Below are 23,033 nucleotides of genomic sequence, written 5' to 3'. Positions count from 1 at the left end.
CCATATTATTTTCCGATTGTCAGGTTTATACTGACAGTATTAAAAATATAACAAAAATTGATTTATTATTTTTTATTGCAAATGCTGCTTTTATGAGTAGCCTCTTGAATTAGTAAGACATTGCAATGGCTCCAAACCGCTGGAAGCGCAACACTCATTATGTCCCCAAAAATATCTGTGGGAAAAAAAATGATGAAATAATTGTTTACCCGTTTTCAATGTCAGGCTGCCATGACACTCCGTTTGTGTCATAAATCTGTAAATGTGACTGTCAACCACGAACCTCGCCACACATCACTGTTGCCAGGGTTCTGTTACAGAGGGCCCGCAATGTCCAGAATAATGGAGAAGAAAAATATGATCTTCTAAATCAGTACGGCCACGTCGTTTGGTTTGCAGTGCCAGATTATGCTTGTCATACAGCAAACAAACACGAGTGGACACACCCACCCATCACCACCTTTACCAAGCTGGTCTTTCTCTCCTCTGAGGCCCGTGGTCAATGGCCTACATGTCAAATAAATTCCCGGAGTCTTTCAGCACTTGTGGCAGCTGTCAGCCTCCCGTCAGCGCCCCCTTGCTGGCCACTTGAAAACTTCAACTTCATGAGTTGCCCCTTGATGCAATTTTATTACCCACTGTGGCAGACGGCATAGCACATCTGATCACTCAGCATACTTTAAGATAGCCGCTGGAAGCTGATTTAAATATTAAGAATGAGCTTTGTTTGCATTTTTAATTGTTGAGATATTTAAACCTTCAGGGCAGAGATTTAAAAAAAAAAAAAAAAAAAGAAAGCTAAAATGAAAATGTGGTAAGTAAAAATGCCCTGCATCAACCTACTGGATTTGTATGCTGGTATGTTTTCATCACACATCTTCGACACCAGACCGCTGGCGATAGCTCAGTATAGCAAGCTTGCGTCTCATCCGTCATGTTTTGCTGACCTCACATACCGCTCTGCAGATACCCAAACAAAGCCTCCCCCGATGTCCTTCTGATGACTGGTTCACCTTGCCTGTTTACTCTCTGAGCAAATACATTAGCTTGTGGCAAGTATTTCAGAGGGATTAACTCCTGCAACAAATCTGACACATTGTCTCCTATAATACAGGCTGATTTATTTTTAAATCCCAGTTTATATCCCATCTTGATTTTTATTTTTTGGTGCATGGATATTATATTCTTGGATGTTTTCCATCTACAAGCAAGTATGCAGTTTCAGGATCCGTTTTACTAAGTGGTGTCTTTGTCTTTTTGGGGCCCATAAAACTCAGAAACCTACTGATTAAATACTGTGTGATAGTATGGATTGTTTAGAAGAGGTCCCGGGGGTTGTTTATGACCCAATTGGTGCAACAGCATCTCAGTGACCGACCCACAGTTTAACTCCCTCTGGAATTTTCAGTCAGATAATAATGAAAGCTGGAGCCATTAACTGGCAGAGAGTTAAAGACTTGGATGTACAGTATTTACTGTGTGTATGAACTTTGCACGGATGATTCACTAGCATGCACATACAACTGTTCAGCAATGTTTATATTTAATTGGGAAAATCTGTTGAGAGAAAAATACAAGTCATGAGTGAGGCCAAGATGGTCTCAAGTGTCTCCATCTCTGCAACGTTTTAGTCCCCTGCTTGTAATTGATCTTTCTTTGTAAACCAGCCTGCCATCTGTGGCATAATCCCACTGTACTGCATTTATAGAATACGTAATAGGCATTTGCCTGAAAACTTCACAATCACATGATTAGGTATACCTGAACAATCTGATGCTATTTCATACATGAGAAGGGCCAATAAGCCTTTCCAAAGATAAATAATATCACGTCCCATCGGAACGAGAGTAGGACCCAAATGCAGGAACTCGGAAGACGCAAGGTAGTTCAAGAAGAGACGCGTTTACTATATGCCGAGGTCGGGGATCGAGCAGGCAGTCCGGTGCAGCAGCGGTAGTTGTGACGTCGGGCGAAGAGAACAGATGAGCGGACAGGCAGGGGTCGGTACACGGGAGAACAATCAAAGCAGGCAGAAGTAACGAAGGAGTTAGGCTTACAAGGTTGGTCGGAGAACGGACGAAGGTCGGTACACACAGGTTCGATCAGGGATCCCGGCGCACACGAACGGGACATGAAGATCATTCGAACTGGCCCCGGCCAGTTGTCATCGCGGTCATATAAATCCACAGCATAATCAGGCTGCATGAGGCGCAGGTGTGCACCTTCCAATCAGCGCACCTGCGCGGACACCCGCACAGCTCGTGCTGGAGCGGAAGGATCATGACAAATAATGCTTAGTTATTATATTAATTGAAGAATGTGTACACATATTGTTATGACTGTAATCTAAAGTATAGTATAGTATAGTATAGTATAGTATAGTATAGTATAGTATAGCATAGCATAGTATAGTATACTTGCACAGTAAAGTTTGGACTTTATAATGAGTGTTGTATTATTTTGGAGATGATTTGTGGTGACTGTTCGAAGAGTCAGTTTGATTCCTAGTTGGTCTGTGCCCGTATGAAAGTGTTTTGCAAATATATGAGCTGCCCCGATCCAATCGTGAGGTCGGTTTTTATTTGTGATTGAATGTGAAGCGCCTCTAAAGTGGAAGTGGCGCTTAGCACATTGATTCATGAACTGTTTAAGATCTTTATTTTGTAACGGCACTCGGGAATTTCTGGTATTTTATTTTCATGCATCAGTATATTTAGAAAAGCCAGGTTGTTTTTCATTCACCACAGATTTTGGTTTGAACCGCTGACTGCACTAGATTTAAAGTCATATACAGTACAAAGCTGTCATGTTGGCATGCTTTTATTCAAAGCAAAAACTGACAATTGAAATGATTTGAATGCAGTCAAATTCATTCTCAATGCATTGGCAAGGTATCAGATCAGGACTTGGTGTCATATACATACTCAAACTCAAGTAGCTTGGATTTGAGTTCGGGTGCAAAAAATATGATCAGTATATCCCGGGAATATATTTCGAGCAGTTGACGTGCGAGTGTTATCACCATTGATCTTCACCGTCTACGTTTACTGTTGTGTGTTGCGCTACAGAGCCAAGCTGAAGCCCACTACAAAGGAAACCGCCATGCCAGGAGGGTCAAAGGCATCGAGACCTCTAAGAGTCGCTCTCAAGATGGCGACAAGCCTCAGACTGTGACCCCCACCACCTCTCCATCTCCTCCAGGAGCCGCCGGCAACGCCTCTGACAGCGAGACACTCAAACGAGGTGAGTGAGTAGAAAAGGATTCACACATTCCCAGCCAGAAAGCATACAATATTACCCTGTATGCATGGTTGAATAAAATTAATCATTATTCCCATGTCTGTCTCTGCAAAAATAAAATGAAACTGAGACTGTTCAAAAATATTAAATAAGACTTCTTTGACTGTTGCCGAGGTGAATTGTTCACTACTCTGTGGGGACTGCATCAATGCAGTACTTACTGTATATGCTATATAATGGTGCTGTAGATTGCAGTTAATAATTAATTTATGTACATTAAAAGCATAGGAAGCTGTCTTTCTCCCATTTCTTTAAACGTATAAAGAGTATATACTGCATACATACAGTATGCTATCCTCATAGCCTTGACTTTTACTGCTTGTGTATGTACCAACCCTGGTCCCTGAAAATCTACAAACCCGTGTGTTGAATAATTTTATCTTGAGGAACAAAATCTAACTTTAAGTGTTTTTTCTCTTTCTGCTGCAATGCAAAAAGCTGTGGTATAATTCTGAAGAATTTATTTTCTGATAAAATTTTGCATCTGGAAAAAATCACAACACTCGTACTCCTCAGATTATATTACACCAAATACGCTATTTTGCTTTCTTTGTCCACAATAACAAAAAAAAGACTGAGTTGGCATTTTATTTCTGTTGCTGTCTGGCCCCCATTCGTAAGTTCATGTTCAAAGCAAACGCCTCGTAAAATGTGCCAGAAGTAATATCTTGTTTTAATCAAATCTGACCACAACTATGTTCTCCATCTGTTAAATGTAAATTTGTTTTGAACATGAGCAGCGGGACATTCCCTTGTTATTGCGTCAAAGAGTATAGTGCATGTTTGTCTGGTCCAAATAGTTCATATTTTGTTATACTTTTTGGGAGAAATACATTACTACGCCAATGCAATTGCACCTAGTGGGGATTCCAAAAAAACAAAAACAAAAAAGAGAACTAAGAAAGGTCGAGCTCTGGATTTAACCCGATGACCCTTCAAACCTCTATTACTGGTACTTTATATCTGGTTGAGGTGATTCTTGAAGAATCAGGAAAAAGTTTAACAATTTTATTGGCATTTTTATTTACATGCTCAAACAAAAAGTTTGGTGAAGGATTAGTACTGGGATCCACATATAGCTCAGAATAGCATCTGTGTCAGATAGACTCTGCAAATCTTTAGTCTCTTCTATCCAGTCCAAAGCCTGTTTCATGTCATGGTGTCCCGCAGAGTCGGACCAGTACTAGCAACACCTGGGTGTATGGGTGCAGTGCCCACTCCGTTTTCCATAACATTACTAATTTTTTACTCTGTTGTAATATTTTGTGTGCATGTTGTATCAATTCAATTCAAACCATCCGGATGCATGATGGGAAAGGGGGCTGCAAATTTTTACAGTGAAGTCAACAACAATTTGGTTGGTGTTGCAAATCCATTCATAGTGGAAGCCATAAGAGAAGTCAAGCAAAATGTTAGGGACTGCACTGCCCCCGACCTGCCCGCGAGAACCACCACTGATTACGGTAACTTTTGTTGCTTTTCATATTGCTGTCATACAGAAATTTGATGCAATCCTAATAACATTTCGGCAATATGTGACAGTTTTAATGGGTAGTATAAAATGGTGAACTCCACTCACTGCACGCTTCATGCTATAACTTATTTCTGTTTGAACCACCCCTCCTTTTACGCCTGTCTCCACTGTTACTGGCTGACTTTTCAGAAACTGTTGATGCATCATTGGGAAACATCCTACGTCACTCATGATAGGATCACCTCCGATCGGCTCTTGCTCAGTTCCAACTGATATTTAAATGTTTTCAATGTTTATCTGGTGTCAGATGTTAAAAAGAGGATAGAAAATGAAGCAACTAAAGCCATTTAAAAATAATACTCCATTTCATGCCAAAGTACAAAAGTTAAATGAAGAGTTGGCCTATCGAAACGATTATCATTTGTAATGTGGCACATTAAAGATGAATGTCACTCTTGGAAGTTCACAACTTTTTTTCATTGAACTCAAGGCGGTAATAATGGGACTTTGTATACTTACAAATAGCAACAACATAAAATGTACCATGTTACATGTTACATTTTGAAAGCAACTTACCCAAGACAATCAGGCTGGCGACGTTGAGCAAGCATTAGCAATATTTGGACAGGAACAAGAGCCATGATCCATGCTTCTCTCATCCAGTTGTGTTAGTTTTCTCAGAATATCTTCATCCGTCAGCTCAGCTCAGCTTTGTATTTCTAGCTTTAACCTCCAGGCCGGGTGTCTTCGCTCTGCTGCTCTCTCCGTGCTGCTCTTTCCATTCCCTCAGCGTCACCACTTTGTCCCCGGATCAAGCAGCAGGCACCGAATAGAGCTGCCGTGTTTTGAAGACATTTACAAAGGATCTTGCACATGGCTCATTGTTTACCAATAATTTACACCTTAGAGAGTGGAGGGTGCACAGCAAACGTGAAGGTCGGCTCAAGGCCAAAAAGGATGTAGGCAAAAAATGTAGCAGCATTTGATAGCTCTGTCACGTCCCATCGGAACGAGATTGGGACCCAAATGCAGGACTCGAAAAATGCGAGGTAGTTCAAGGAGACACGATTATTATATGCAGAGGTAGGGGATCGAGCAGCCAGTCCGGTGCAGCAGCGGTAGTTGGGACGTTGGGCGAATAGAGCAGGTGAGCAGACAGGCAGGAGTCGGTACACAGGAGAACAATCAAAGCAGGCAGAAGTAACGAAGGAGTCATGCTTACAAGGTTGGTCGGAGAACGGACGAAGGTCGGTACACACAGGTTCAATCAGGGATACCGGAGCACACGAACGGGACATGAAGATCATAAGAACTGGCGCCGGCCAGTTGTCATCACGGTCATATAAATCCACAGCATAATCAGGCTGCATGAGGCGCAAGTGTGCACCTTCCAATCAGCGCACCTGCGCGGACACCCGCACAGCTCGTGCTGAAGCGGCAGGATCATGATAGTACCCCCCCCCCCTCAAAGGCACGGCTCCCAGACATGCCTAAACGAAAAAACAGACAATAATTAACACAGGCAGGGGTGGGTGGAAGGGGTGTCCGGAGGAGGGCACGCCCCCCCCCCCGAACCCCAGTCTGGTGGCCATCCAGGCCACCAAACACAAGGCGTCCAGGTGGACAGGTCAGGAGGACGACCCGGACGCCAAGCACCAGGGTCCCCAAGGGGCGATTCGGGAGGACGACCTCTGTGAGGAACCAAACGGCGAAGCAGGAACCAGAACGAGGCAGGCCACTGCTCCGGACGAGAACCTCCCACGCCGTCGTTGCAAGACGACCAGGGATTGGTCGCCAACGAGGCCAGGTCATGAAGCGGCTGGGAGCCATCTGGAGCAAATAGGATGATGGAGAGAAGGACCAGAGCCATGACCTCCACCATCCCGAAGTCTCTCCAGCTCCAGGGTGGCTCCACAGAACTCCCCAGCTCCTCCTGGACAGGAACGTGAGAAGGCGGCGACACCATCAACTCCTCCTGGACAGGAACATGAGAAGGCGGCGACACCATCGCCCCCTCCTGGACAGGAACGTGAGAAGGCAGCGACACCATCGCCCCCTCCTGGACAGGAACGTGAGAAGGCGGCGACACCATCGCCCCCTCCTGGACGGCAACGTGAGAAGGCGGCGACACCATCGCCCCCTCCTGGACGGCAACGTGAGAAGGCGGCGACACCATCGCCCCCTCCTGGACTGCAACGTGAGAAGGCGGCGACACCATCGCCCCCTCCTGGACGACAACGTGAGAAGGCGGCAACAGTGCCACCTCCTCCTGTACAGGAACGTAAGGCGGCTGGGGAACAGTCGCCCCCTCCTGGACAGGAATGTGAGAAGGTGGAGGCAGCATCACCAACTCCACCTCCTCCTGGGCGGGAACGTGAGGCGGCTGTGGAACAGTCGCCGCCTCCTGGACAGGAACGTGAGAAGGCAGCGTCAGTGTCACCGTCGCCACCTCCTGGACGGGAATGTATGGGCGTGCTCGTCGCCGACAGAGCAGGAACGGGGAGCGACCGCGGGCCGGTCGCCGACGAAGCAGGAGTGTGGAGCGTCCGCGGGCCGGTCGCCACTGTTACTCCAGAGCACGGACGAGAAGCGGCTGTGGAGACGTCACCACCTCCTGGACAGCAACGTGAGTCCCCACTGCCACGTGAGCTTGCAGTGCATCCGTTGAAACAGCAACGTGGGCGTGGCGCGGTGGCGAATCCGTTTCCAGGGCAACGTGAACGAGAGTCGGCAGAGAGTCAGTCGAAACTGACACGTGGGCGTGTCTCGGGAGCGGGTCAGTTCCAACTGCCGCGTGAACTCTGCTCGGAACAGCCAAAACCTCGACGTGGGAATGGCGAGGAGGCGGGTCAGTTTCCACAGCTCCGTGCGCTTGCCGAGGTGGCGAGTCCGTTCCCACTGCGACGTGCACTTGGCGAGGTGGCGAGTCCGTTCCCACTGCGGCGTGCACTTGGCAAGGGGGCGGGTCTGTTTCCACGGCAACGTGAACCTGAGCAGGCGGAGAGTCAGTCGAAACTGACATGTCGGCGTGTCTCGGGAGCGGGTCAGTTCCAACTGCCATGTGAACCTGCATCAGCAGCGAGTCAGTCGCCGTTGCGACGTCAGAGTAGCTCGGCTGGTTCGCCAATCCTTGCCGGACCTGGGCCGTGAGAGCCGCCAATTCGGCGCTCTGCCGCTCTATCTCCGCCCGCATTTCACGGTAGAATGGATCGCGATTTGGCGGCTCCTCCTCCCTCTGGGCTGGAAGCTTCGCCACCAGCTGCGGGTCTGCGGGCTTCGCCGTTGCTGGCGAGGAGTGGGAGGAATGTGTCTTAGTTGCCGCGCAGCGGGAGGCACAAGGGAGCGCCCGGCCGGGGCGTCTCCTCTGGCCGCCACGCGGAGGTCCCGGGTAGATGGCCAAGCGGGTTCCCTCGTACAGATTGGTGTACTTGGACCTACAGGGCGAAGTCGCTCGGGTGCTGGAAACGCGGGGAGGTGAAACAAACTGACTGGGATGAAAAGCTGGGCAAAGAGATTCAAAATCAAAGTCATCGGAGTCGTACTCAGGCAGCCGGTCATGCAAATCACGGTCCTCCTCATATTCCGAAAAGTCAGAGTGCAGAAGAATATGAGGAGCCGGACGGGTCGTTTTCGGACGTATTCATACCTCGCTGGCGGAGCGTAAGACACGGAATCGGAGGACATCAGGGAGCCTACCCGGATTGGACAGGCTTGGTCCTCCGGCAGAATGTCTACCTTGCGTCGGTCCCAGCAACGCCGGGTCTTTCCTGCTGGGTCCTGTATTGGCCAGTTCGTTCTGTCACGTCCCATCGGAACGAGAGTGGGACCCAAATGCAGGACTCGAAAGATGCAAGGTAGTTCAAGGGGACACATTTATTTTATGCAGAGGTAGGGGATCGAGCAGGCAGTCCGGTGCAGCAGCGGTAGTTGGGACGTCGGGCGAAGAGAGCAGGTGAGCGGACAGGCAGGAGTCGGCACACAGGAGAACAATCAAAGCAGTTAGAAGTAACGAAGGAGTCAGGCTTACGGGGATGGTCGGAGAACAGGCAGAGGTCGGTACACACGGGTTGTCGATCAGGGATACCAGAGCACACGAACAGGACATGAAGATCACACGAACTGGCCCCGGCCAGTTGTCATCGCGGTCATATAAATCCACAGCATAATCAGGCTGCCTGAGGCGCAGGTGTGCACCTTCCAATCAGCGCACCTGTGCGGACACCCACACAGCTCGTGCTGAAGCGGCAGGATCATGACAAACACAGACTCAAATTTTTACCTGTTTTTGACTCTCTCTCTTTTTTCTTTTTTTTTTACCCATAATATCACTTTAAAAGTGAAGCTTATTGAGTCACTGAATCCCAGCATAGCGAGAGGTCCGCCTGGGTTCGTCTCCATCCCTCAGAGGGATTTGAAATTAGGGAGGATTCCAGGATGGTGAGCCAAAAATAAATCATAAAAAAGCCTGCTATTATTGGGATCACAAAGTAGAAACATGTGAAAGAACCTTCTTCTCGTGACCTCGTGTCTTCCTGCTTTGCCTGTCCGATGCATTTGTTTGTGGTTTCGGTAGGGTTGCTCCCACTGGGACAAGAACAACTTGGGAACTGTACTTTGTATTTTGAATACCATTGGTTTGTTTGATGAGTTAGTAAGTAGGAGGATTATATAAAAATGACAACAAACAATTACACAAGTAGTGTAAACAATTACACAACAGTAGTGTAAAAGAACGGATTGAATTTTACGGCATAGCCAAATAAACATGCAGATGGACGAATGCATTCTTACTTGTAAAGGGTGAGAACTTTATCATTCCTGCGGGGCAGCTGAGTTTGTGGTACAATCGTGACTCACTTCATGGCAGAATGTCAGACATATGAAATGAAAAATAGTCCATACATCAGACACCCACAGACGTAATGTGACAAATATACAGTACACCACAATATGCAGTACAGTACTATGCTCCCATGGGTTTGATGCAGGCCTGCTAGGCATCTAGTTTATTTCAATTGATTTACAGATTTTATTGCCTGTGGTACAAAGAATTTGGATCTGCTCTTGGGATGGTATGGTTTCAAGTAAGACAACAGAGGGTGTTTGTATTCCTAATTTCTCACCAGTATGTGTTCAGTGCTCAGTAGTGTTATCACTAATAACTTGCTGCAGTTATAATCTTTTGACTTAGTGGCATTTAGCATTCAAAAGAAGCAGTTTCTATCAAAGTACACATTCTTAGTTTTGCCTGAAAGATCAGTCGCTGAGTTTATTTTAAGCTTTTTATAAAGTAAAGTTTTTTTTCGATCCCAAATTGTGTAGTGTCAGTGGATTAGTACTGTGCTTTTGTAAAATTTCTTCAAAAATGGTACCACGAAGTCACAACATGTTATGATTTGTGTTATGGACTTTAGGCTTGTGGTTTATATCTTGGCTCGTGTTTTATTTGAATGACAGGGGTGACCCTCTGTTGTTAAGTTTGTTGCAAAAAAGCAGTTCAAAGCACAGTAAAACTTCATTGCCAATAATTGCCTCGTTCTTGCTGGAGTGCCATCGGAATAGACCTTTGGTGAGGAGGTGCTTTGCTTTGAGGGATTTGGTGTGGCGAGCTGAGAGTTTTAAAACACTGCGTGTGATCCAGCAGCAGCTGTTAACTTGAAGGAAGGTAAACTCAATTTCAACCTCTTCCTCCTGCTGCTCTCTGAAACTCCCACTCAAATGGTGGGCCTTGTTATTGCTGCGCCCTTTGGTCCACAAACTCCCCTCCCAGGCACACACACACACACTCACTCACACATTCACTCAAGGTCAATTAAAGAGCTGACTTTCATGTGAGAGCTCGGGTTGCATGACTACCGTCTGACCATGGTATTAAGTTACGCAGGGTTAGGGTTAGGTTTTTGTACTGTAAAAAAATATAGTAATAAAATCATTGCAGAAGCATTTTTCATATTTTACATGGAATTTGGAGCAAAATTAACAAGATTAATGTAAATATATATACTGTATATATAATGTTGGCGGCCTGTCGCTAAGATGGAAAGTGTTGGCCTCACAGTTCTGAGGTCCCTGGTTCAATCCCAGTCCCGCCTGTTTGGAGTTTGCGTGTTCTACCCATGCCTGCGTGAGCTTCCTCCAAGCACCCTGGTTTTCTCCCACATATAAAAAACATGCAACATTAATTGGACACTCTAAATTGCCCCTAGGTGTGATTGTGAGTGCAGCTGTTTGTCTTGATGTACCCTGTGATTGCCTTTCAACCAATTCAGGGTGTACTCCTCCTCCTGCCCGTTGACAGCTGGGATAGGGTCCGGCACTCTCTTGTGAGGATAAGCGACTAAGAAAATGGATGGCTGGATGGATGAATGTATAATGCCTAGGATTAAATGACAGAGTCAGAGTTTGTCTGCAGGCCAAAGGGCCCCTGCCTGCATTTTAAATGAGGATCAGCTCACCAGGTGAGACTCACTCTCAAGTTTCAGAACGTATACATCATAAAGAATTAAGTGTTGTCCTTGTGTTACCGTGGCGAGTAACTGGTTAGCTCAGCTGCTTCACACCTCTGAGGATACAGGTTCAAATCGGCCTCGCCTGTGTGGAGTTTGTGTATTCTCCCCCGTGTCTGCGTGGGTTTCCTCCCCCATCAGGAAAACATTTATTGTAGGTTGATTGGAAACTTTGAATTGCCCGTAACTGTGAATGTGAGTACGAATGGTTGTTTGTTTATATGTGCCTTGGATGGATAGATAATTTCCTTGCTGCTAGCAGCATAAGGTAAAAAGGTTAGCTATGTGCTCCTCATTGCAACATTTGTACCAAGAATGGGAAAGTCATGTTTAAAGTTTGTCACATGAGTGCCCACAGGAACTGACGGGGGATGGTCTTGGTAAAATTCCAATTGGAGAAAAAAAAAGTGGAATGGTAAAAAAAAAACGTTTTTTTCCTTATCTCTGAATTTATTTATTTTTTTGTTGATACAATTTACACTTTCTCTGTTCAATGCTGAACTTTGACGTACTGTATCCGCTGTCGATGGAGCCTTCCACACCCTAGTTTGCTAATCCCATTGTTTTGACATTTCCAAGAAGGTGTGACACTAATGTTACACTTCAGGCATCCGGCTCAACTTTTTCTCTCAGCAAAACAAGGGACGTTCTTTTGGCTCAAACGCAAAGGATCTCTTTAAAAATCTCACGACTTTACCACCAAAGCAACTGCATTCGATACAAAACTTTCATTTCCTGACATGGATTAAGTATGCAGACATACCAAACTACTATAAAGCATCTGGATTGAGTTAACCCTCTTTGCTGACCTCCACACTCACCCCCGTTGGAGAATGTTTCTGTCGTTAGAAGTTGAGGCAGACTATCAGGAAAGGAAGGAAGGCCACTTGTCACTCGCACTATCAGTGCTTTCTGGAGAACATGGAGTCACTCACTGACAGATTTTTAAAGTGGGACTGTCATCCCTATAAACATTCTAAAATAGATATTGTAATGAAAAATGCATATAACAGTATTCACTTGAATGGCTATACGAGAAAAAAAGTGAGCGGAGAGCGCGTCATCCATGCACAAAGTTGCGCAAATGAGTGTCCCTCGACATCCAAGTTTTCGCCATATTAGTCGCGTCCTCTGTCCTTGACATCATCGTCACTTCCGCCGTTGAAAACGCGCAGTGCCTGCTACCATGGAAGCCGAACAACAGAGATATTCTGATTTTTCCGACGCCCCTTCTGACACCGAAGCTCTTTTCGAGCCATATTCAGATGATCGAATATGCGATCACGGCCAAACCGCATCCCTGTCCGATCCACTTCCTCGTCGGAGATGAGCCATCGCGGCTCATCACAGCCGGCCGGTGTGGCTTATGACAGAGCCAAGTGGTGCTGCTTTAGAGGGGTGCTCACAGACGCCGCAGTACTGAGCCGGGGCGCTTTGTGCGCGCACGCGACTGAGTAACACATTCTCGGCTGGGTTCTTCAGAGCCGCCCCCGTTGCAAAGCCCAACACGCAGCCTTCGCAGAAGCTGTGACCCAAACGCGGTGCCTCAGCCAGTGTGGCTGATTTTCAGTGAAATGGTATATAAGGAGGAGGTGGAGCCGAGCCATGCTACTTTTAGGGGTATATTCAAAGCCGCCGCAGTACGCGGTGAACACTATCGAGATGAGGCTCAGTGAGACATTGTTGGCTAGGCTATGCGCACTTCGACAGATTTCATACGCGGATCTTTTGTTACGTTATGAGAGAGACCGATTACATGGTCCGCCCCAAACTATTATTTTTTTTAGTAGCTGTATGCGCACATCAACACATTTCATACGCGGATTATTTGTTACGCTATGATTGAGACCGATTACAAGGTCTGCCCCGAACTATTATTTTTTTTTAGCAGCTGTATACACACATACCTGTTATTTAGACCCCACGAAGCTCTCGTCCTCTGCACCTGTGCAATCCATTTTTCACAACGAACAGGGTCTCTTTCAAACTTATGAAGGGTAATTCCATTCTCCCGAGTGCTCAAGCAATGTCCAGCAATGCAATGAGCCGGCATTTTGGCTAACACGAAGGAACAACGAGCTACCTTCCCGGAGGTAAAACTTAAGGAAACAGACAAGTCCACTAGGGGGCGCCACTGTCCTTTACTTCACTTCCTGCTTCTTCTCGAAAACAAATCCCTGAGAGGATTTTCATGGCGGGAGTTAAAAAAAACTGTATACGTCAAATTCATGTTTTGTGGTGAAAGAACACATGGGACCATATTGGCTGTGGGTTTTTCATTAATAATATACCAAAAATCATCTATTTCATGACATTCCCACTTAAAGCAAACATACGGTAATTATAGCAAATCCTGAGTTAATCCACTGCATAGCCAATGACAGTGACAAAAAAAAGGACTTCTGTGAGTGTTGCTGGGAGGAGTTTAGCCTTTAGATGACCTTGTTTATATGCAAGGAGGATTTCAGCTATGCTACAGTATGTGCTTGACCAGATGTGATGGTTTGGTATGAATCTGCTCCATGAACACTTTATTAATTGTCATCCCAATTGTAATCATAATCACATTTTACGGCTTCAGAATTTGGGTGTGTGCATGTATAATCTGAACTCTAGATTGGAATCCGTTCAAGATGACACTTTAATTGACTTGAGTTGCAGTCACCACTTTGGCTTTGCAAGCTGCCTGCTCATATTTGTCGTGTGGAGGCTGTCAAACTGGCTTGCAGCATGGGAAAAATGAGAGGGCTGCACTTCTACCAATAGAGAGTAAGAAATGAGCTCCCTCCAAAAGAACATCTGTTTGACACGGGCTGGAACCCTCCAAACCTGTGTGTAAAGTGAGAAGATTGTGATTTTGGAAAGCCATGGAATGGAAAGCTTTCACGATGGCATGTTCATCAGATGTGATGTAATGAAACTGTGGATGTAGTTTCCTTTTACATAACTCCCAAATGAGCTCATGGAACATAAATATATCTGCGCTCTATGCCCTGTCATGACAAAGCATGTAGCAATCTTTTAAAGGCAATTGAGTTGTTTAAATCAGCATTTACTTTGCTACCACAAATATCTCATAATGTCTTTTTAATGCCATAATCTCATCGGGGGCGTTACCGTGGTGTGGCATTTGGCACTACATCCAGGGGAATTTGGAGAAGGGCCTAATGCTCCCTCCTTGTTGGGGGTGGGGGTTAGTAACCCACCCAAATTTAGGGCGTCTTATTCAAACAACACCCAGGGTGAATACCACAGGCATGGCGTCGGCTGATTTGAAACATGTGTGTGTATACGTATCTGCTTTAACAGGTTCACAAACCTCCATAGACAAAAAAAAGAAACACATAAGAATAACGTGAGAAAAAGTGAAGTTAAAGTGGGGAAAGTCAGTATCCACGGATGTCTCACTTCATTACATTTTCTTGATACTACTTCCTACCTTGGCCTATGACAAAGTGTGTGCCATGTTTTGGCTTCAGCACTGAAAAAAAAGCAACAGCTGTGTGGGAAAATATCAAAGTGGATAAGCTGCAGTATTGGCTTTCTACCGCACATAAACATTTGTGTCAAGAAAAACACACACCTCCCAACACCATCCCCGTGACTATCAGAAATATGTACTTCCATTTTTTTTATGTCACATTTAAATGTAGGGAAATAGTTTTTCCATGACTTTAGTCATGCGCAGTGGGAGAGGAAACTTTTGCTTGCACCTGCAAGTGTTTTAGGCTGGTTTGTGTGATCCCCAGATGGTGAGCATTGTGGTTTCACTTGACACTCACTTCACCACATTTAAACACACTGAGCCCACATAGTAAAACACTTTAATTTTGACGTTTTTTACAAGAACATGAATGACATCTCACCAAGATATTTAACTTATTTTTTCCCCCTCTCTCTGCAGATGAAACACCGCCATTCTCGCAGTTAAACAGGGTCCTGCTTGCCCCAGGACCTCTTCCCTGTCAGACTACCCCACCTACCCCACCCTTGGACCCACCCTCCGTATGTCCCCTCCTGACCACTCCCATCCCTCCCATGAGCTCCACTTCGTCCTCTTCGCCAGGCGGCATCATGCTCAACCCAGAGCTGCCCCTGCTCTCAGGATCCACTGGGCCCTCAGCCTCTGGCAGCCCATCTGGCCCGGAGACAGAGGAGGACAAGGCAAAGAAGCTGCTGTACTGCTCTTTATGCAAGGTGGCTGTCAATTCCTTGTCACAGCTGGAGGCTCACAACAAAGGTGGGTGTTGTATTTATTCAACAACTGCTCATACAAAAGTGCGAAGTCCAGTACATACACTACCTCCCATTCAACTTTATTTGGGTAATAGTCCAAACCAGAAGGTGACCACAGTTAAAGAACAATAAAATACCCTTCAATTTGGCGGCACAGGATACAATAAATCTGTTGCCATTTATACTGCAAAATAGGAGTGTTTTGGTTCTGCAGACGCATCTTATTGCACCTTTGCGTTTCTGTGCAATTCAACATTTAATTGTTTTAGTCTATAGGTTAAGGTTGTCTTGTAGTTAGAATTTTCTGCAGTGACCAAATAATTGTTTGCCACTTGAGCCTTGTAGCATTCACTGCTGTTTTGCTGAAACAAAAAGGATGAGAACAACTTTTATCACTACTGGTGTTGCAGTTGTGTGTTGACTTTTACAAGAACACCCAAAATCCACCATTAAGATGAACAAAATATATAAATGCACACATTTTGTCAAAACAGTGGATTGGAATGACAAATCCACTGTTTAAAAAAAGTATGAATAGAAGTAATCCGCCCAAAAATAAATAAATAAACATATCAAAATCATGTTGTCCAGCCTCTTCCAATTGACTTGGAATGTTCTGGAATCAGTGACGCTCATTCTTCAAAACAAAAGTGCATATTTGAAGGGTCTAAAAATAAAAGCATGCGCTGCACTGCCACGGAGAGGGAAGAGAAAATGAGACTGAGGGGAAAAGAATTATGTGTAATGTTGTTAAACATTTAGGCAAACCCAGAGGCTAAGTTTGTATTTGCAGAAATGTGCTTGTGCATGTGTTTGCACGTGTTGGTTGACACATCTGAGTCAAGCTTACAAGCATAACAAACCCACTGCACTATTCATTTTCTGACCAAAATAGAAGAAAGGCGAGACGCCCCAACCGAACATTTCTGCCCTTGAGTGAAAGCAGCCTTCCTGCATCTCACCCCGCAACCCCCACCCTTCATCATTCTGTAACCTTAACTCTGTTCAAAGAGCTTTGTGGGGGTGGAGTCTGAGTCCTTCAAGGGCAGGGCGGCATAGCGTGGAAAGGGTGTGGATGTAAAATGTTGATGGGGAGTGTGGCCTGATCATGATCAAGTGAGTGACACCGACACAAATATGGATTCTACTTCCTTTTGCATTTTTCATCTAGTTACATAACTAAACATTTGAGACACAAAAATATATATCTGCTTTAAAGCCTCCAGTGGCTGTAATACAACCTACTGGGTCATTGGGCTTTTACACATTGCAGCAATGAGGTGCTCGCTCCAACGAGGCCAAATCAGCTCAAACCCCTGCTTGACTGGCTGTCAAGCTTGACTTTTCCAAATAATGCACCCCTACCCTTCCAAGCTCTTCCATCTTTCTCAGCGTCATGTGCGCACTCATGGCTGACAACAAGGGATTCTAAACCAGCCACACTAACGGACTAGCTAAAGGCAATTTTGGGGTGTAGCCATAGCTAGCTCCCTTACTGCATGTAGCAGTTGTGGCAGAAAAAATGCTTACGCAAACAAAGTCGCTTTTAAGTTCTTATTTTGGGAGCAAAAAAAAAAAGGTTTGCTTATCTCCACAATTGAGTACCACAAAGGTCTGAGTCTTTACATGTTTTCAACAATTATCTTCAAATGTGGCTAATGTACTTAGAAACAAATCCCCGAATTCACCTTGCAAGGTTACTACATGCTCGTGTTTATGGAATTGAATCCTTTGCATGACCTTCTTTATTTTAGCAGTTAAATGGTGGAATTGTTCACATTTACATTTATATACACTTTCACATATCCATACCTAATCCCTTAATCACACTTATTCCAGCAACATCGTCGGCAAAATTGGTGTTTTAGAGCTGAATAAACACATTAAAGACTTTTGTTCAGAGCGTATAGTAAGGTGCACTAAAATGTAACAGTATTAGTCTTTCTTAAAAGTCCAGTCCAATAATGACATGTATACAGGCACATATGGCACGCGTGTGGCACATTCTATACAATTACCTCCACTCAAATGAACATCAATGAACAAAAGTAATAAAAATCACATGAATAAGAAACTCATATGAGGGCTCACCTGCTACACAGCAGTATGTATGACTGGCCTCCCGTAGTGGACAGGCTTAGTACTACATCAACAACTCATTTGTCATTTGTTGCTGCAACTGTCTTAAACAGAACTTTGAACCAAAAAGATTATGGCCCTATATACATTTTGTTCACTCATTCCACTGTAGAGCATTACAAAAAAAAATTGTCAGTGTTACTGGTGTGTGTTATTATATTGCTACAAGATGATATATATATATATTTTTTTTTTTTTTTTTTATTTTTTTTATTTTCCGTGTGTGTGTGTGTGTGTGGTGTGTGTGTGTGTGTGTGTGTGTGTGTGTGTGTGTTGTGTGTGTATATGTCCAGGTACCAAACACAAAACTATTTTGGAGGCTCGGAGTGGGTTGGGCCCCATCAAGGCATACCCACGCCTGGGTCCCAAGCCCACTGGGGAGCAGGGAACTGGCCCAGTGGACCCGAACACTCAGGAAAGAACTTTCCACTGTGAGATCTGCAATGTGCGGGTCAATTCTGAATTGCAACTCAAACAGGTATGTGGGAGAAAAGTAGATTAATTGAGTTCCACAGTCAAGTTAGCTTGTCAATATAGATCTTTATAACGCCTTGATTTGTGCACTGGGAACAGAAAAAAATGTATTCCCCAAACTGTTCTCACTAATAAAGGTCCAGCCTAACCCCTACTTGAATGATTATTTAAGAGATCATTTAGTGTCTCCAAGGACCTTTGTGAATTGTGGAACAGATACACTAGTGTTTTTTTTTGTTTTGTTTTTGTTTTACATAAATCCTTCAGTGACACTCACAACACTGCTAGACTATCTTTTCCAATTAAAATAAATGGAAACATCATGAATCTGCTCCAAAAACTGCATTGTTTTTCAGAAGCAAAAGAGCACCCAATAATATTGTACTTTATAAAAACGTGTAATAATACTATAATTACAATGTGAAGAATTAGGCGGCACAGTGGGCAACTGGTGAGCACATCTCTCTTACAGTTCTGAGGACCTCGCTTGAAATCCAACCCTGCCTGTGTGGAGTTTGCATGTTCTCTCCGTGCCTGCGTTTCCTTCCGCATTACCAAAACATCAATGTTAGGGTGATTGAAGACTCGAAATTGGATGTGGATATGACGTACCCAGGGTGCACTCTGTCTCTTGCCCAAAGTTGTCTGGGATGGGCTCCAGCACACCCGTGACCCTTGTGAGGATGAGTGATATGGAAAATTGATGGATGGTTGTAAAATTATTTCATGGCACCACTGTATTTGATTTTATTTTTCATATGATTCTCAGTTATTCTAAAAGTCAAGTTAATTTGTATGGAACTTAAAGAGTTTCAAAAGTCGCGAGAGGCCCACAGTTGGCAGTGATTGATGACATCCCCTAATCTTAACCCCCCCCCCCATCCCCCATCAATAGAAGGCATAATGGAGTGTCTGCTTTTTCTCCATGTCAACTTGTTGCAGCACATATCAAGTCGAAGGCACCGAGACGGCATGGCAGGCAAGCCAAATCCCCTCCTCAGCCGGCACAAGAAGCACAGAGGAGCTGATTTGACGGTAACATTTTGAACTTTTGATTTAGATTCTCGCTCTACCTGTAATGCACTCATTTACAGACCCAAATGTAATATGATAATCTGCAATGTCTCCAAACCCCCTCCCTCCAAAAAAAGTCTCTCTCATCTTAGTCAACTGTAACTCTCCAAAAAAAATAAAAGCAGCGTTTATTTTGATAGTCTGGAGCTCATCTAACTTTCTCACATTTCCCTCTTGTCCTCTGTCTGTTCATGTCCCCCCTTGCGGTGTTCAGTCTTCTTTGACCTTCTCCAAGGATCTCACCAAAGCTTTGGGGGCCGGCCTGCTACCCAGCCCCTTAGCTGTCGCCGCGGCCATGGCGGCCGCCGCTTCCACAAACCCGCTGGCTCTCCGCGCAGCAGCTCCAGCGCCACACCCGCATCACCACCTTCTGCAAGGACCGCCCCTCAGCCACGCCATCTTGAGACCTGCCCCGGGCCCCATCCGCACCGCCCACGGGCCCATCCTCTTCTCCCCTTACTGATACATTACCTGCTGACTTGGGCCCGGTTGGGATGAGCCACTCCAAAAGCACACTGTGAAGACACAAACATGATCCACAGACAGCAACTGGTCCAAACGTATTTAAATATTAGAAGAAAAAAAAGCCGAACTGCAAATCTCTCGTATTTCCCTTTACCTGAAACACTTCCTCCATTTCAGAGACTTCTGTGTTTCCTGCAGATGGAATGGGCAGAGGAGGGATAATCATTCATTATGCATCAGACTCCCTAGTAAAGTTTATCCATCCCTAACCCTCCTGGTTGTCCTCCCATGCTCCATTACACTGTGGCCCAGTCAGTCATGGTTGCCTGAATAGCTACAAAAGAAACACATGTGCTCCATCAAATCCACATGTATCATTAGATAAATGCTCTGAGCCCCGGTTGTTTTGCTCCCGTCACCATGGCAAAATGTGCTCTTCTCATCCTATGCACTTAAAAAGACAAAAAACAAAACAAAGACCATGTTGTTTAATATGGTACTTCTGCGGAAATAATATTTTTTTTTCTGTGCGCCACAACAAGTGTAGGGGTGTTCGTTAGTAATAATGCACATGCCCCTGCAAATCTTTTTTGTAGCAGTAACGAGAAACTATGTAATAGCTGCTGACATGACAGATGCAGCTCCCTTGTGATGTCCTAAGAAGATGAGAAGAGTGTAATCAGAGGTTTTTGGATGAGTTGAGCGTGGAGAAATTTGTATTTTTGAAATCGATTGTACCATCAAAAATATTTCCACAGGAAGTCTGCCAAATTCATTCACAGTCAAAGAAGAGCAGCACAAAGGGTAGAAACCAGAGCAGTTTGGGATGTCCAGTGGTGGTATGCAGTAATTGGGTCAGGGGCACTGGTTGACTGTTACATTTGCACATTACTTACTGGCTTAAAAGTGTAAAAAGAAGGTAATAATAAAAAAAAAAAAAACACTTGCCACACTTTAATGCCTGACAGTCACAGAATAGAGAGGGAGCAAGGTGTTTGTTAGCAAATCCATACGGTTGAGAAGTACTGCTGGAATTGCGTCTAGGAGCACGACAGACCACATCTTGTGATTCGTGGATGCCTCCTGCTGTACTGCAGTTGCTGCCTTTTCACCGTGATTTCTTGGCGAGAGTTTACAATGGGTGTTCAAGAAGAGACATCTTAATCACGTCTCATTGGACCCAGGCATTCACACACTGGGTGGTGAGGTTAGACCCTGCGTGCTTAAGCAAGCAAGTTTTTTTTTTTCCTTGTGTCCAAAGCTCCTTCAAGTTCAATTGGAATTACCCTTATCTTTCCAAAACCTAACCCATCCCCCCCACTTCCCCTCGTGAGCACATTAATCTTGGAAATCAGAGTGCTGAAAGAAAGTAGGAGAGAGTTATTGAAAGCCAAATACACGAAAAGAGCAATGATCTTGGGTTGGAGTGACGGTTGAAGCAGAACCCCAGCCTACTCCAATGCAATGGAGACACTTGTTTTCCTCCTGAAACTAAAAGCCATGTAATCCACCATGATTTGTTTTCCTTCACAAAGATTGGTGAGCACTTTGTCGGGTTTACTCTGTTTGCATTGACTTTATCTCATTTTATTAGAGGCAACAATAACAAAGAAATGCAAAACAACGATTCTATTTTGTAGTCCAGAAAGATTTAAGAACATGAAGAGGAGGAGGTGTGTGGTTATGAAGTGTTGACCCACGTACAGGATAACTCCCCACTCAAACTGTACAGGAGACCCCAAAGCGAACAGTGCCGCAACTGAGCTATCGGGATGTACACTGTGCCCTTTCATTGTGAAGCAATGAGTTCTAATGTCTTACCTTTTTGTCTGAATATTGCAATGCAATGAGCATTTTTTTCTTTTTTATTGTTAGCTTTGTGACATTTTGTCTGGAGTCATACAGTACATAGAAACTGGGAGCAGGCAGACGGAGTCCATCTGCCTAAGGATTGCAAGCCCTTCTAAGGGTTTCTGAAAGGGTTTGCTAGGAGAGGGGAAGAGAGAAAGATAGAGAGACAGAAAGCGAGGCTTTAGTGATTGACCCTTCATATTAAAGGGCCTTTTTTATTTTTCATTTGTTTTTTTTTCTTGGGTAATCTCTGCTTTGGGAACAGGGTATAGCACCAGGGGTCTAGAGACAAAAGCTTGTAGACCCAAAACACTGGCAGAGTGGTTTTGTGTTTAGTTCTTTTATTTTAAGAAGCGGGAATCTCTGGTGATCTCAAAGAAGAGGCTGGCCTTGTCGTCAGTGTCCACCGTTGTGCTCTTTTTGTTGCAGAAGCAAAAATGTTCTTCATGTGTTTTTGGCAGTGAGGAACTATTCCAGGGTCTGCGCTCTCCTTCCTGTTGGTACGTGTTGCATACTGTACTGTGTGTGTTCTCATGTGTGCTGGGACCTGCTCACTCCCTTTTGTCTAATACAGACATAACATAGAGTTCAAAAGTGGCCTAAAGCTAGACTGGAAAAAGAAACCTTGCACATTTGGGAACTGTTTCATCACCTGATCTGGTGTTCTGCAAGCAAGACATTTAAAGCAATCCTCATGACTCATGTTCATTATTCACAAATGGAAAAAATGATGATTATAATAATGAATAGATTATTATTTTCGGAGCTGGTGTTTCATGTTAGCTGTGTTTCGGCTACTAGCCTTAGCCTTATTCTGCCCTCTGTCTCTCCTGCAGGGGCAGAGAGAGAGAGAGAGAGAGAGAGAGAGGCTATGATGTAATTTGGTCTTGCCAATAAAGTTATTTTTGAATTTCATTGTCGGATGGACAGCGTTTATATGATGAACTGTAGCAATACCTGACTCATTCTGGCTACTCTTGTTTATTGCAATAAGATGAAATTGAATAACGTGTATGTGAGTAAATCATTATAAATGTAATTTAAAAATGAAAAAAAATACAGTTTATGGTAAATAATATTGGTATAAAAAGAACTCATGTTGGAGAAAAGAATATGTCAATAAATCATTAATCAACCAATTGGAGTGTCCTGGTGTGTGGGTCTTTTTCTGTCTGTTTCACTCTGAAAATGATCACAGAGTATTAAAGTCCTCTAACAATTGTTCACTTCGTTTTAAACGGTCATAACTTGATATACAGGGCCTCAGAGATTTAAAAGGCATTATTTTGTCTACACCAATTAACCAAACAACAATTACTGCTGAATAAATTGCTGAGCCTATTGATCACGCATGCAATAGTAGATGTGAGGAAACACGCTCAGAAATGAGCTATTTTTTATTTGAACTTCATATTTTTCAGACATACAGCGTCGTTTGTGAGAAACAGTCTCCCAGTTGTCCAGTCGGATAAGAACCACCATTGTTCTCCATTATGGACAGACGGCCTTCATGC

At 44.5% G+C, this 23,033-nt stretch overlaps 1 protein-coding gene across 2 annotated transcripts in view; it reads left to right on the top strand.

Annotated features, from left to right (window-relative positions):
• Nucleotides 1-20,500, top strand: part of znf385a (zinc finger protein 385A) — a 31,507-nt gene extending 11,007 nt beyond the window's left edge. Inside the window, exons 1-6 of one of the 2 annotated variants that reach the window (XM_061828787.1) lie at nucleotides 2,530-2,565; nucleotides 3,069-3,243; nucleotides 15,185-15,520; nucleotides 17,949-18,133; nucleotides 19,072-19,164; nucleotides 19,418-20,500. In XM_061828787.1, coding sequence (XP_061684771.1) covers nucleotides 2,545-2,565; nucleotides 3,069-3,243; nucleotides 15,185-15,520; nucleotides 17,949-18,133; nucleotides 19,072-19,164; nucleotides 19,418-19,666 — 1,059 coding nt within the window. In that variant the 5' untranslated portion in view covers nucleotides 2,530-2,544 and the 3' untranslated portion in view covers nucleotides 19,667-20,500. Of the gene's footprint in view, nucleotides 1-2,529; nucleotides 2,566-3,068; nucleotides 3,244-15,184; nucleotides 15,521-17,948; nucleotides 18,134-19,071; nucleotides 19,165-19,417 lie in introns of those variants that run through there. The other variant, XM_061828778.1, reaches the window with a different exon arrangement.
• The last annotated feature ends 2,533 nt before the right edge of the window (nucleotides 20,501-23,033 follow it).

Source organism: Syngnathoides biaculeatus, chromosome 2 (genome assembly GCF_019802595.1).
Source record: "Syngnathoides biaculeatus isolate LvHL_M chromosome 2, ASM1980259v1, whole genome shotgun sequence".
NCBI classification, from domain to species: Eukaryota; Metazoa; Chordata; class Actinopteri; order Syngnathiformes; family Syngnathidae; genus Syngnathoides; species Syngnathoides biaculeatus.
This window is presented reverse-complemented; position numbering and strand designations above follow the sequence as displayed.